Source organism: Nomascus leucogenys, chromosome 11, assembly GCF_006542625.1.
Source record: "Nomascus leucogenys isolate Asia chromosome 11, Asia_NLE_v1, whole genome shotgun sequence".
Classification (NCBI taxonomy): Eukaryota; Metazoa; Chordata; class Mammalia; order Primates; family Hylobatidae; genus Nomascus; species Nomascus leucogenys.
In genome coordinates, this window is record NC_044391.1 from 44,455,412 (window position 1) to 44,468,378 (window position 12,967).

The 12,967-nt window shown below is 35.4% G+C and overlaps 1 protein-coding gene across 3 annotated transcripts in view; it reads right to left on the reverse strand.

Annotated features, from left to right (window-relative positions):
• Positions 1-12,967, reverse strand: part of FAM126A (family with sequence similarity 126 member A) — a 75,814-nt gene that overhangs the window by 31,274 nt on the left and 31,573 nt on the right. For all 3 annotated transcript variants that reach the window (XM_003252648.4, XM_030822215.1, XM_030822214.1), the window contains exons 3-7: positions 11,739-11,840; positions 6,077-6,256; positions 5,147-5,227; positions 4,495-4,610; positions 4,014-4,109 (exon numbers count right to left, since the gene is read on the reverse strand). In XM_003252648.4, coding sequence (XP_003252696.2) covers positions 4,014-4,109; positions 4,495-4,610; positions 5,147-5,227; positions 6,077-6,256; positions 11,739-11,840 — 575 coding nt within the window. The remainder of the gene's footprint in view (positions 1-4,013; positions 4,110-4,494; positions 4,611-5,146; positions 5,228-6,076; positions 6,257-11,738; positions 11,841-12,967) is intronic.

Here is a 12,967-nt window from a genome sequence, read left to right on the forward strand (position 1 = left end):
ACATCAAAAAAGATAAGCCATTTGTTAAACAGCCTTGTATTAAATGTCCAACGGAAAGAAATCATTTCCTCAAACTTAGAGGACTCTGGCATATACTAGCAAAACTTCTTTGTAGCATTGGTGAGTATATTTCTTTTCATAGTGCCATATATGTTTAGTACTAGCAGAGAACAAAAGCTTCTTGACTATAGCTTATTCAGTTTAGCTCTTGCTTGCTGTCAGATCTCTTCTTCAAGTTGTTCACACATACTATGTAGGAAGAAAACAGGCTATCAAGCTGGCCATCAATCAGTCTGAATCAGGAAGGCAAAGCTTATAGTAACTGAACAGATTTTTGCTCAGTAGAATGAATTTGTGTGAGCATAGGTGGAGGGTGGGAAGTGTTCAAGATTGTTTTAATTATTTTCATAACTAATTAAAATCAGAAGATTAAAAAAGACTGTAACACATTTGTCACTGAATCTAGTTCATATATCCCATGAATTTTTTCTGATTGTATTTATGTATCCTTTCTCCTAGATGACCCAGTCAATCATTTTGGTATAATCATCAACCAAATTGAGCAGCAATCTAAAACAACTATCACATGGCAAACAGGATTAGATGGCCCATGTAACAGCAGGATCACTTTCATCTTCAGGTAAACCTGCGTTAGTGCTAAGATCATTAAGAAGTTCTTGTACTTTAACTGGCATAACCGTTTCTAACTTACTTATCACCACAGTTCTGTAACCAATTTTCTTTCCATAGATATGAACTAGGCTTAACATGATTAACAAAAGTGTTTTATAATTCTTTTCCTCTTAGAAATGTACAAAACCTTCTAATTAGAATATCTGATAAATGATTAAGAAAGCCAGTAGGTAAGAGAAATAAGTAACTGGATTTTGTCATTGAGAATACAGTTAATAGGGAATTTAAAATGAAAATTTAAAAACATAAACAACTAAAAATGACAGGAATGATAAATTTGATAGAGTTCCTCTAATATAATGCATTGTAGTTAAGGGTTAGCATTATTTAGATAGCTTAAGTCTTTTAAATTACTTAGATCTTTTCCCCCACCCTTGTTTTTTTTTTACAGCTGGTGGACATTTATATGAAATTAATTTCTCTTGTGGCATAAATTGATCTATTTCTACCAAAACTTCCTTGGCCAAAATCCTATGGCTAGTTTTAAAATAATCTGTTTCTCTTTGTTTTTAAAGCCAGTTTTTACTTGTGTTCTCTGTTGAAGAATTATTCAGGTTCCTGGTCAGGTAAAATTGGTATATTAGGAATTTTCTACTCATAATGTAAAAGTAATTATATTAGAATGTGCTACATTAGAGTTAGATAGGACAAAAATCAGTGACACATGCTCTTTTCTAACTTTTCCATCAGTAGTTTCAGGGAAACGTCAAGAGTCGTTGGGCATTGTATTAGAACATCTATGGAGCTTCAAAAAATACATTTATATATAATAGATAAAAATACAAATAGATACATATATAGGCATTCCTGGATCCTACCATCTAATACACTGCTTCAAAGTAGGACCTGGACTTTGCAGTGTGTTCTAAGTTCTAGAGGTGAAAATTGCTGCATTGTTACTCCTTAAACCAGTATTTCTGAATGTTGGTCCTTATACCCATTTTAGTCGATAACAGAGTTTTCACTAGACCATAGTGAAATGAAAAGCAAGGAAAGCTAAACTTATCCCATTTTTAATTTATAAATTATTTTCCTTCCCTTCCACCCTCCCGCCTTTTTGATATTAAAATAGTCTCCCTTTTGTTAAATAATGTTGATGGTAGATATTTATAATATAATGACTTGGCAAAATAAAAAGTTAGCAACACTTATGTAAATAACACAGCTGTTCCACCTTTTTTGAGATTTTACAGATCTGTGAAATTCAAAAGTCTGGACATTTCTGCCTTTAAACAATTTAAAGCAAAAAACACCTTAGAACGACTTGGTAAGTGGGAGAGATGAACCATTGGTACCATCTTTTAAGGTTAGGATATGTAATTATGCTCTAATTGGAAAACACCTGAAAGACTTCACGTCTCTATCTTCTCTACCAAGCCCTTTGTCTTGTGAATTCTCTTCCTCCGCTGATTCTGCATGGCTTTCTATCCTATTCAGTATCAAGTTCTGATTTTTTATTTATTTTGTTTTCATTTCATTCCTAAGTATTGCTCAGTGATCCCTCCCTCTGTGATATGGTTTGGCTGTGTCCCTACTCAAATCTTATCTTGAACTGTATGTAGCTCCCATAATCTCCACATGTCATGGGAGGTACCCAGTCGGCGGGGGGCGGGGGCGGGAATTGAATCATGGGAGCGGGTTTTCCCATGCTGTTCTCGCGATAGTGAGTAAGTCTCATGAGATCTGATGGTTTCATAAAGGGGAGTTCTCCTGCATATGCTCTCTTGCCTGCTGCCATGTAAGACGTGCCTTTGTTCCTCCTTTACTTTCCACCATGATTGTGAGGCTCCCCAGCCATGTGGAACTGTGAGTCCACTAAACATCTTTTCCTTTATAAATTACCCTGTCTCAGGTATTTCTTCATAGCAGTATGAAAATGGACTAATACACTCAGGATAAGTTGCATTTTCTAAATAAATTCCTCAAATAGAAATTATTTCACAAGTTCCTTAGTTCTATAATATCTCTTATTTACTTGAATTATTGAGGGGAATAATCTGTTATTTTTGTTCGTTTTGTTTCTTGTTTTTTAAAAAAAGTAACATTCACATTACCAAAAATTTAGAAAATCACAAAAAAATCACAAACGAGAAAATTAAAATAAACCACAATTCCACCAACTAGAGATAATCATTGTTAATATTCTGGTCATATTCAGCCAATCAGGAAATCATACCATATATACTATCATTAACTACTCTTTTAAATCAGGATTTTTTAAATGTGAATATACTACACTCAAGGATATAATTTATTTTATAACCCCTTGGCTCAATTTACTTTTAACAAGAAAAGTTTAAGAACCAGTATCTCTTACTTATTTCTTAGTTCCCAATTAGAGCACAGTAAAAATAAATAAATGCAAACAAAAAGAAGCCAACCACATGCCAAAACTTGAAAGGTCATAACAGCTGTATCATTTAGCTATATACTATAACCCTTTTCTGATTAAATAGTCAATTTAAATGTTATTCAGCTTTACATTCTTCATCATGTTCTTGTTTTTGTTGTTTTTGTTTGTGTTCTTTGTTTTTGAGACAGGGTCTTGCTCTGTCGCCCAGAGTGGAGTGCAGTGGTGCAATCATAGCTCACTGTAGCCTCAACCTCCGGGGCTCAAGCAATCCTCCCACCTCAACCTCCCAGGTAGCTGGGACTACAGGCATGCACCACCATGCCATGCCCAGCTGACTTTTTATTTTTTTTATTTTTTTTTTTTATTTTTTTTTTTGAGACGGAGTCTTGCTCTTTCACCCAGGCTGGAGTGCAGTGGCGCGATCTCGGCTCACTGCAAGCTCCACCTCCCGGGTTCACGCCATTCTCCTGCCTCAGCCTCTCCGAGTAGCTGGGACTACAGGCGCCCGCCACCACGCCCAGCTAATTTTTGTATTTTAGTAGAGACGGGTTCACCGTGGTCTCGATCTCCTGACCTCGTGATCCCCCCTCGCCCCCAAGTGCTGGATACAGCATGAGCCACCGCGCCCGGCCAGCTGACTTTTTAAAATTTTTTATAGAGACAGGGGTCTTGCTATGTTGCCCAAGCTGGTCTTGAACTCCTGGGCTCATGCAATACTCCCACCTCAGGTTCTCAAAGTGCTGAAATTACAGACATGAGCTATCACATCCAGCCCTTTATCATGTTTTTTGTGACTATCAATTATAGGGAACTTTCCATGTGTTGGGTAGGCTGAGCTTTACATTATTAACTTATTTAATGTTTTAAACAAATGATTACACAAAACAAAAATAACTTAGGTATGTACCAGACTAGCAATCATAGATTCATATATTTCAATATTAGAAGCACTTGAATTTTACTTTACCTTGAACAAATTTGACACAGTGACTGAAGAGAAACACTGGGCATATAGGTTAAGGCAGCATTGTAACACAACAAAAGGAATGTCAACACTTCAAACCTAAAGACAAACAAAAAGAATATTAACAAATCTTTAGAATTCTAAGAAGTCAACTATAATAGGGGAGAGGGCACTCCTTGGGGAGAGATATAATGTTACAGAACAGACCTGCACAGTATAAGCATACCAATAATGAAAAATTACAAGGAAAAAAAGACTTTCCAAGTAACAGCCATATGAAACCTGTCTTTAAAATTCAGTGTTCCAGCTGACACCTGAAGCAAAGCACAGTGACAAATCTAAATCTGTTTCTCTTGTATAAAATGACTCAATATTCAAATAAATTGTCACACACAACTCATTAAACATTATTTATAAGTCTACTGAAATAATTTTCTTAAAAAATCAGTGGAGTAAGATAAGAATTTTTATCCCCACGGTATACCTATTCTGTGCTGTCAGCATCTCCCTTTGAGGATGAGGTCCACTGTATACCACTTTTGACAAACCATGCTGGGATAGTGCACTCTCGGTCAGAGCCATGGACCCAATGCTGGAAGGCTAGAGAAAAGACATTTGAATAAAGAAAAAAAAAGCTATTCTGCTGAAAAGGTGATATTTGAATATATATATATCACTAAAAATCTACCATGAAGAACATCATATATCTTAAACATATTTAGGCTGCCTACCAAATTTTCTGCTCAAAGATTTAATAACTAATTTTAAAACAGACCACAAATGAGAAATAAAAAGTAGCTTAATTTCACAAATTCTACCATGGAAATACACAATTGCCCACCCACCACCCCCTCCCAGCCCCCCGGCCAACACACACAAGTAGCCATCCATCAGGAAGAGTAAAAAATATTTCAAAAAGAATACTTTCAATAGATCTCTTATTAGCAGATTTTAGTTTGATGTTCAATTATTTTGATTTCTTATCTCAATTTGGAAATAGTAAATACTTTGTGGGTGTTTATACTTTTGCAAGTACTAATAAATTGATCAAATTTTTTCCTAAATAACTAGATTATAACTTGTGGCAATATCAAAGCTTAGGGTCAATAAACTTACTATGATAAAATGTCACTTACTTCATGGTATACAGATGGTTTGGATAAAGATGGAATCGTAAAACTCAATACTTTGGTATGTCCCTGTTTGTCAACTATTTCCTATAGAAGTGAAAGAAAATATATTAAAATACATACTTTCTTACATATAAATTTACAAACTAAATTTAAATAGTCTAAAACATTTTTTTGAAAAATACCTGAATAGAAAGGAATTTTAAGTTAAAATCTTAAACCATGATAATCCATTATTATTCATCAACATCGGTAGTTAAACTGTACAGCCTTCCACTTAAAAAACATATGTAACATAATTTTCAGGATGGCTGAGATACAGATACAGTGTCTTAATAATCCTTGATCTTCCTCATGTAACAAGTTATATTTGCTAAGTGAAGTAATCATTTAAATATGAAATATGTGAAGAAAATGACCTTACATTTCTTTTCCATTTTGATAGGTACAAAACTTAAGTATCTAGAATACCATACGAATTAATATACAAACTCTATTAGTAATGCAAGCTGTATGTTAAAACAATCTTGTACACTCCGGAGACAGTCTAGATTTTATGGAACTATGATTGGTGAATATTAGAGTAAATCTTTTCTCCCAAACTTTCTGTGAAGGTCAGAAACAGATCATTTATAGACAATGGACTTTAAGTTTACAAAATTTAAAATGCAACACTGATATTTTCAGATATCTCTATAAAAGAAATGAAATGGTCTGATTTTCAACCTTCAATCAATCCATAAAGGTATAGTTACATAATTACATGTATGCTTGTATGTCTCCCAACCCCCAGAAAGTTATATTTGGAAGAATGGGCTACAAGTCATTTGATGTATGAAAAAACAAACACTAGCTTTATTAAAATGAAAAGCAGTTGTACAGGTTATATATTTGATTTTGTCAAAAAAGATTCTGTTAACTCCATTAAATACAAACCAAATTGTAAACCCCTAGAAGAAGAGCTTCAATGCATCCACTGCTATGCACATTTCTGCTGGCTGAGACGGCAAGGTAGCACCAAATTAGTTCTGGGAGAAATTGCAGCGTAAATTGAAGCAACTGCTCTTCTCCACTGCGATAGAATTCAAAGAGCTGGTGACAGACAGGTTCTAGCAACTGGAAGAAAGACGAAATGTTAATTCAAGAACTGGACTGTATTTGAATGGAACTACTATATGAAGTATAAAAGGTTTTCTCAGATTAGTAAAAATTGTATCTTTTTAAATTCTTAAAATAGCTAAGTTGTAGGGAGTTTCTTCCTAAAATATCCTTTCTTCCTGGTAAAACACATGCCAATATATAAAGGATTGACTATGGGGTTGAAGAAATTGAATGGGAATCCTAGGTAGTTACTGTCATATTTCCCTCCTCCTGAGTTTATTATATGGCAGCATCTGGCAGCAATCATTGGTGCATAGGGGGGCTAAATAACTACAGACCCCCCTGGATCTAGACCCCTATTGTAACCATGACTAATTGGCCCTGGATAATCTAAATATTGCTGTAATTTTATTTTAAACATAATTTGGAGTCATCTACAACCTTTTCCTCTCCCACCACACTCTTAACATTATCCAGTTAATAGAGCTGACTGTAACTTTATAATGGGCTTTAAAAAATCAGATAGGCAAGGTAAGACCCTCTTATAGGTAAGTATTCTCTTAAAGCATATACAATGATTGCACACAAGTCATAATCAAATATGTTAAGAGATTCACAAGGTACTGTTCACAAGGTACTGATTTTTCAAGCAAATTATCAGGCTATTTATTATATATATCCAATGAACTATACTTCACTAAGGCAACAAATTTAAATATACTAAACAGATTTTCTACAACCAATAATGGTAATGAACAGAAACTAATTTACAGTGGATGTTTTGATTTCAAGTAAGTGAAATATGTAAACTGAATATAATTAAAGTCAATATTATTTATAAAAGGTATAACAAAAGTTATACTTCAATAAACACTGACTAAGTCAAACTAGTCTTTCCTATTGAAAAATTACCTAACTTCTGACAGTTAATCTTCCACAAGGAATACTTTTTCCACTCTTGAAATGGTCTTTAGAGGGCAACAGATGTCCACTGTGGCCATGGAAAGGTAACAGAAAAACAGAGGGGCAGGAGGCAAAGTCATCCCATTCAGAGACAACAAGAAAAGTTTTTAGCGTAGGAATTTGGAATGGGGATAGAGGTGGCTGGAAGAAAGAATGACTGGTTAGGGATATTTAGCTTTCAGGGTGGAGTTTTTAAAATTTTCTTTGTGGACCCACATCAATAATCTTGAATTGTGGCATAACATCCCTCATCTCTAAATCCCTCAGAAAGCTAAATCAGTTGAGATAGTCTAACAAACATTGCAAAATTATGAAATCTTATTTGAAATTTTATTCAAGACAGTTTGTATGAACATATAATTTTAATCAAAACATACTCAAAAGGCTTTATAACCCATTTAAAATCCAAAATTTAGAGTTTTTGCCATACGAAAGTATAACTTAAGACAGATTCAAAGGGGAGGTAGAAATATATTGCAACAAGATTAGATGAAATTATGCATCTGAAATTAGTACAGATAAATATCAGTATCTGCATAGTGTGTCACAGATTACAAAGTACTTACACATACATAAACCCATTAAATTCCCACAACACTATCATTATCCACGCTTTCCACAGAAGGAAACTAAGACAAAGAGGCTATCTACTATGACCAAAATCACATGACTCACAAGGGTCAGACCTGGAGCCAGGTATTTTGACTTCTTTACTAATATACCTGAAAAATGTCAGGAAGAATAAAATGATAAACAGCGTGGGAAATATAGACAGTGTTTGACATATCTCACTTGACTATATTTGAAGCAAGCAAAGGAGCATTAGAACCTGCTGTGTTCCTGGTGTCTGGGTTGCATTTTTTAATGTTTTTTTTTCATGGAAACTGTATTATTTACGATGGTTAGGTTTTACAGTACTATTAAGAGAGACTGTACCTCAAGTATATTTACATGTGTTAAATGGGCTTTTATGGGTTTAATGAGAACCTAGTCACCATGTGTCATCTCTCCACTGAAAAACATATTTTGAGTTCTAAAACAACTAAGCTGCAAGTGGATTTTTACAACAATCCATTCATAAGTAACAAGTCTGTATCATAAGAGAGATTTCTAGTGGTAACAGGCATATGACTCAAAAATGCTCTTTAGTGACTAAGTAAGGAAAATGTTCTTTAATGACTAAGCAGGAAAAGAGTCAAGTTTTGGTAAATTTAGAAGGAAAATCTTGCAAAATTTTTTGCATTGAACAATTACTCAGGAACATTGGGTAAGAAAAGGATGCGGAAAAGTTGGAGAACGCTACTATTCAGGAACCAGCAGCTACTGGTACCGGACCTCTCCACTCTCTGGACTCCCGACTCCTAGAACTCCAAGGAGACTTTACGTAGGTCTTTCAAAAACAGCTGATTTCATAACAGACTTAACTAGTATTAACCTCTACTCATAGGCCTGTCTCAAAGTTATAGTCAACTAAACTAGCGCCATTTAAGCAAACTGCACTGTACCCATATAAACTGCCTCTTTATAAGTTTCTTGAACACATCACATGTCGCAGGGCCTTTCCACCTACAGTTCCCTCTCCTGGAAGACTCTTGCCCCTGATTCCACCCCAACTCCTAATTCGTTTGGATCTTGAGTCAATCGCCAACTTCCTCAGTCCCAACACATATTTCCCTTACTTCATTTTATTTATCCTTATAGCTTTATCACTAACTGACATAGTATTATATGTTTAGCTATTTGTTTAATGTCTATCTCACTAACTAGAAAACAAGTTTTAATCTACAAGATCAAGAATTTAGTCTATTTTGTTCTCGTACTTCCTAAGTGGTTCCTGACACATTATATGTGTTTAATAAATATTTATTAAATGAATAAAACTGAATAATGAAAAAGTACTATTAGTGAAGTTTAAATGCCAAATTTGTTGAACTTCAAATAATACCAGAAACAATATCTCAAATTTCAAAAATTCTGGAAAACAATAATATCAACTTGTTAGGAATATTTTCAAATTAAGACACAAAATATTCTAAACAGCAAAAGGGAGGTTACAATGTTAAAGTAGATCACACTGTTATATTTTGGAAGCACTTCCGAATATATTTGAAAGAGCGAGTGGTTTTTTTAAGAATACAGAATACACACTGTCTTCACCACATGAACCAGAATAAAAGCATGAAACAAACTAACACGCAAGACCAGAACCAATGCTTCGGAAACTGTGGTCCTGAGGATCATCCACAAACTGTTACCAATCTCCAACAATATAAATACAGAAATTGAGAGGAAATATTTAGAAACTTTTATAGCAACTTAATATTGTTACAACATCCAAGTGAGTGATTAGCAGATTTATCAGAGTATACATCAGTTAGGGAATATCAAATTTGTGTGGTGCTTCACACATGGTGTGAGTTGCATGTTAGTCATGTATTTTAGATACACATATATATCTGTGACAGATTATAATTTTTAAAAAAAACTGGTCCATCATCACTAGTAGTTTGAGAAACACTGCTCTGAACCATTACAGCTATATTCACTAGAGTTATCTGAATAAAAGGAATGCTATAAACTAATCTAGCCAATCATAAATTTATCCTACAAACACTTTCCAAAGTAGCCTAGTTAAAACATACTTCATCAGAGGAATAATTTTTAAGCTTCTCAAAATAATAAATAATAAATGATCAACAAGATTTAATTTGTTAAAAAACATAAAGCACATGGCTATACTTACCCTATTTGGTGAAATAATTCTAAACCAAACATGGAAAACCTTAAAACAGCTTTCACTCAATATTTAAAAAGTAAAATCCTTCAAGAAAACAGTCTACCTGTGCATTCTATACAAGTTAAGAAGCTTTGGGGAGAAGGAAGAGACAAGACAAATATGATTGTTCAATTCAGTTATTCCAGTTAAAGTTTTTTGGCTTCTCAATATACTCCCTAATCCCTTCAGCACCTAAAATTCATGATATGCATTATAGTATAACCAGTAGGAGTGGGATATTCTACACCCCCTCCAAAAGAGGTTAACTACTCAAAAGAAGAGCCTCCCTCAATTCTGGTAGTTTCATCCCAGAGATACATAGATCCATATTGGACTGGACTCCAGGATATGTTACTTTACCACTGAATCTGCTGTTAGAGTCTATCACGCCATCAATCAAACTCAAGTACAAAAGGAATTATGTACTTTAGATCCCTCTCTTCTACCATACCTCTTTCCACCCCTCCTGACACTGCCCAAGTTTAGGTTCTCAACAGCTCCCTCCTAGGCTACTGTCATAGCTTCCTAGTCTTCTTGCGTTCCCCATTTTTTCATTTGCCAATCTATCCTCCACATAGCCACCTTCCTAACCCCTCAGTGCAAAAAAAGTCTAAACAGCTAAAGATGGAATTTGAGGCCCACCATGGTTACGTCCTAAACCTAGCTTTCTAGATTCAGCTCCTATCACAGCCTTACCCTCTCTTGTTAACTACTGCGTTAGCCTATCCACCTTTTTCCAAATGCCATACCTTTTTACTTTTCATCCTATTTCCAATGTTTTTTCTATTTCTACTATGAATGGTAGGATTTACAGGCAGCAGAATATGGAGTATAGATTATTTTATTACCTTCAAACTAAATGCGCAGCTAGTGAGGCGCAGTGCCTCATGCCTGTAATCCCAGCACTTTGGGAGGCTGAGGTGGATGGATTGCTTGAGCCCAGGAGTTCGGGACCAGCCTGGGCAACATGGTGAAACCCCATCTCTACCAAAAATACAAAAATTGGCGAGGTGTGATGGTGCACAACTGAAGTACCAGCTATTGGGGGTGCTGAGGTGACAGGATCGCTTGAACCTGGGAGGTCAAGGCTGCAGTGAGCCATGATCACACCACTGCACTCCAGTCTGGGCAACAAAATGAGACCCTGTCTCAAAAAAAAAAAAAAAAAATCTAAATTAGCCATCTGAAAAAATAAAGAGTGGTAGTGGGGCAAGAGGAAAGACTGGGAAAGGCACTAGCCAGGCTAAACTATGTGCCATTCTTTAAATGCCTTGCATTTTCTGAGCCTCCGTATACTATCCCCACTGCATGGAATATTCTTTTAACTTGCCACCTGGAAAACTTGTGCTTATCCGTAGACTGGATTAAGGATTGCCTTGAAACCATGTGTTTACTTATTTTCTCCCACTTTCCTCTTTCAGGATAAAAACCATGTGTTACTCAATTTGATTCTCTATTGCCTAGCATAGCCGATGGCGCATAATGGGCACTCAAATACTTGCTGAATGAATAAAATGAAATGCAGTGACATAGACTTTTCAAAGCTACCTCTAGCAAGAGAGAAAATGTTCAGAGATGGCTTCTGGAATATGGTAATAAATTATATTTCTTGGCTTGGGGAATGGTACACTAGAGTTCATTTCAGTATTGTTCTTTAAACATATACATTTTCTTACCCTTTTATATCTATTTCACAATAAAAAATTAAAAATCAATCAAGTCAATAATACTAGCACAATAAATCATAAAAGTACTTACCTCACTTTGTGGCTCTTGGATAACTTTATAGAGAGATGAAACTAAAGAACTCTTGTCTTTCAAATTTGTGGCATAATTTGGTAAAGATGTTTCTGGTAATGTCTAAACAAATTAAAAAAATACATTTTACTTTTATGAAATGTCCAGAATAGGCAAATCCATAGATGCAGAAAGTAAATTAGTTGTTGCCAGGACTGCAGACGGGAGAAGATTAGGAGTGACTAACAGGTATGAAGTTTCTTTTTGGGGTGATGGAAATGTACTGGAATTAGATGCTGGCATTGGTTGTACAACACTGTGAATATATCAAAAACCAAGGCAAGGTAAACATGTTTACCTTAAATTAGTAAATTTTATGTTATATTAATTATATCTCAAAAAAATTCAAAATAAAACAAAAAATATACTTTATCCTCTTATCAACAAGGACATAAACTAACATCAACACTTCATCTTTGATCATAGTTTGGGATTAGAGATGAGAATATAGGCCAGGTGCAGTGACTCATGCCTGTAATCCTAGCACTTTGGGAGGCTGAAGCAGGAGGATTGCTTGACCCCAGGAGTTCAAGACCAGCCTGGGCAATATAGTGAGACCTCGTCTCTACAAAAAACAGACAAAATTAGCTGGGCATGGTGGCACATGCCTGTAGTCTTGGCTACTCGAGAAGCTAAGGTGGGAGGATGGCTTGAGCCTGGGAGGTCAAGGCTGCAGCGAGCCATGATTGTGGCATTACACTCCAGGCTGGGCAACAGAATGAGACAGGGTCAAATTAACTCCGGAGTTACATACTCTGACTGTTAAGCATGGGAAGGCTGTTCTACTTTACCAATTGAAGGGAAAATTTAGACTTTTCAGAGCTAGAGAAAAAAATATCTGCACTACCAACAAACGAATTTTCCTAATGCCATTTAAAATACAGACAATTAGTCACAGCTTGCCAGCACCACCTATTCAGAACGAACACCATGACGAGAGAGGAATGGGAAGAGATAAAACTCCAGTAGTAAGTCAGATGATTTTGAATAAAAGACTAGGGAAATATGAACAGAAACATTTCATTATCATAATGATAAAAACCTGTCCTTCTGGAGCACACCCCATCCTCAGCGATATCTGTTTCCTAAGTCATTATTCTATCTCACCCAAATTACTTCCTTCAGTCAATCGTTGCCAATCCTGCAGTAGATACCATGTCTCAGGATATTCCTAACTCACTCTAAAATAT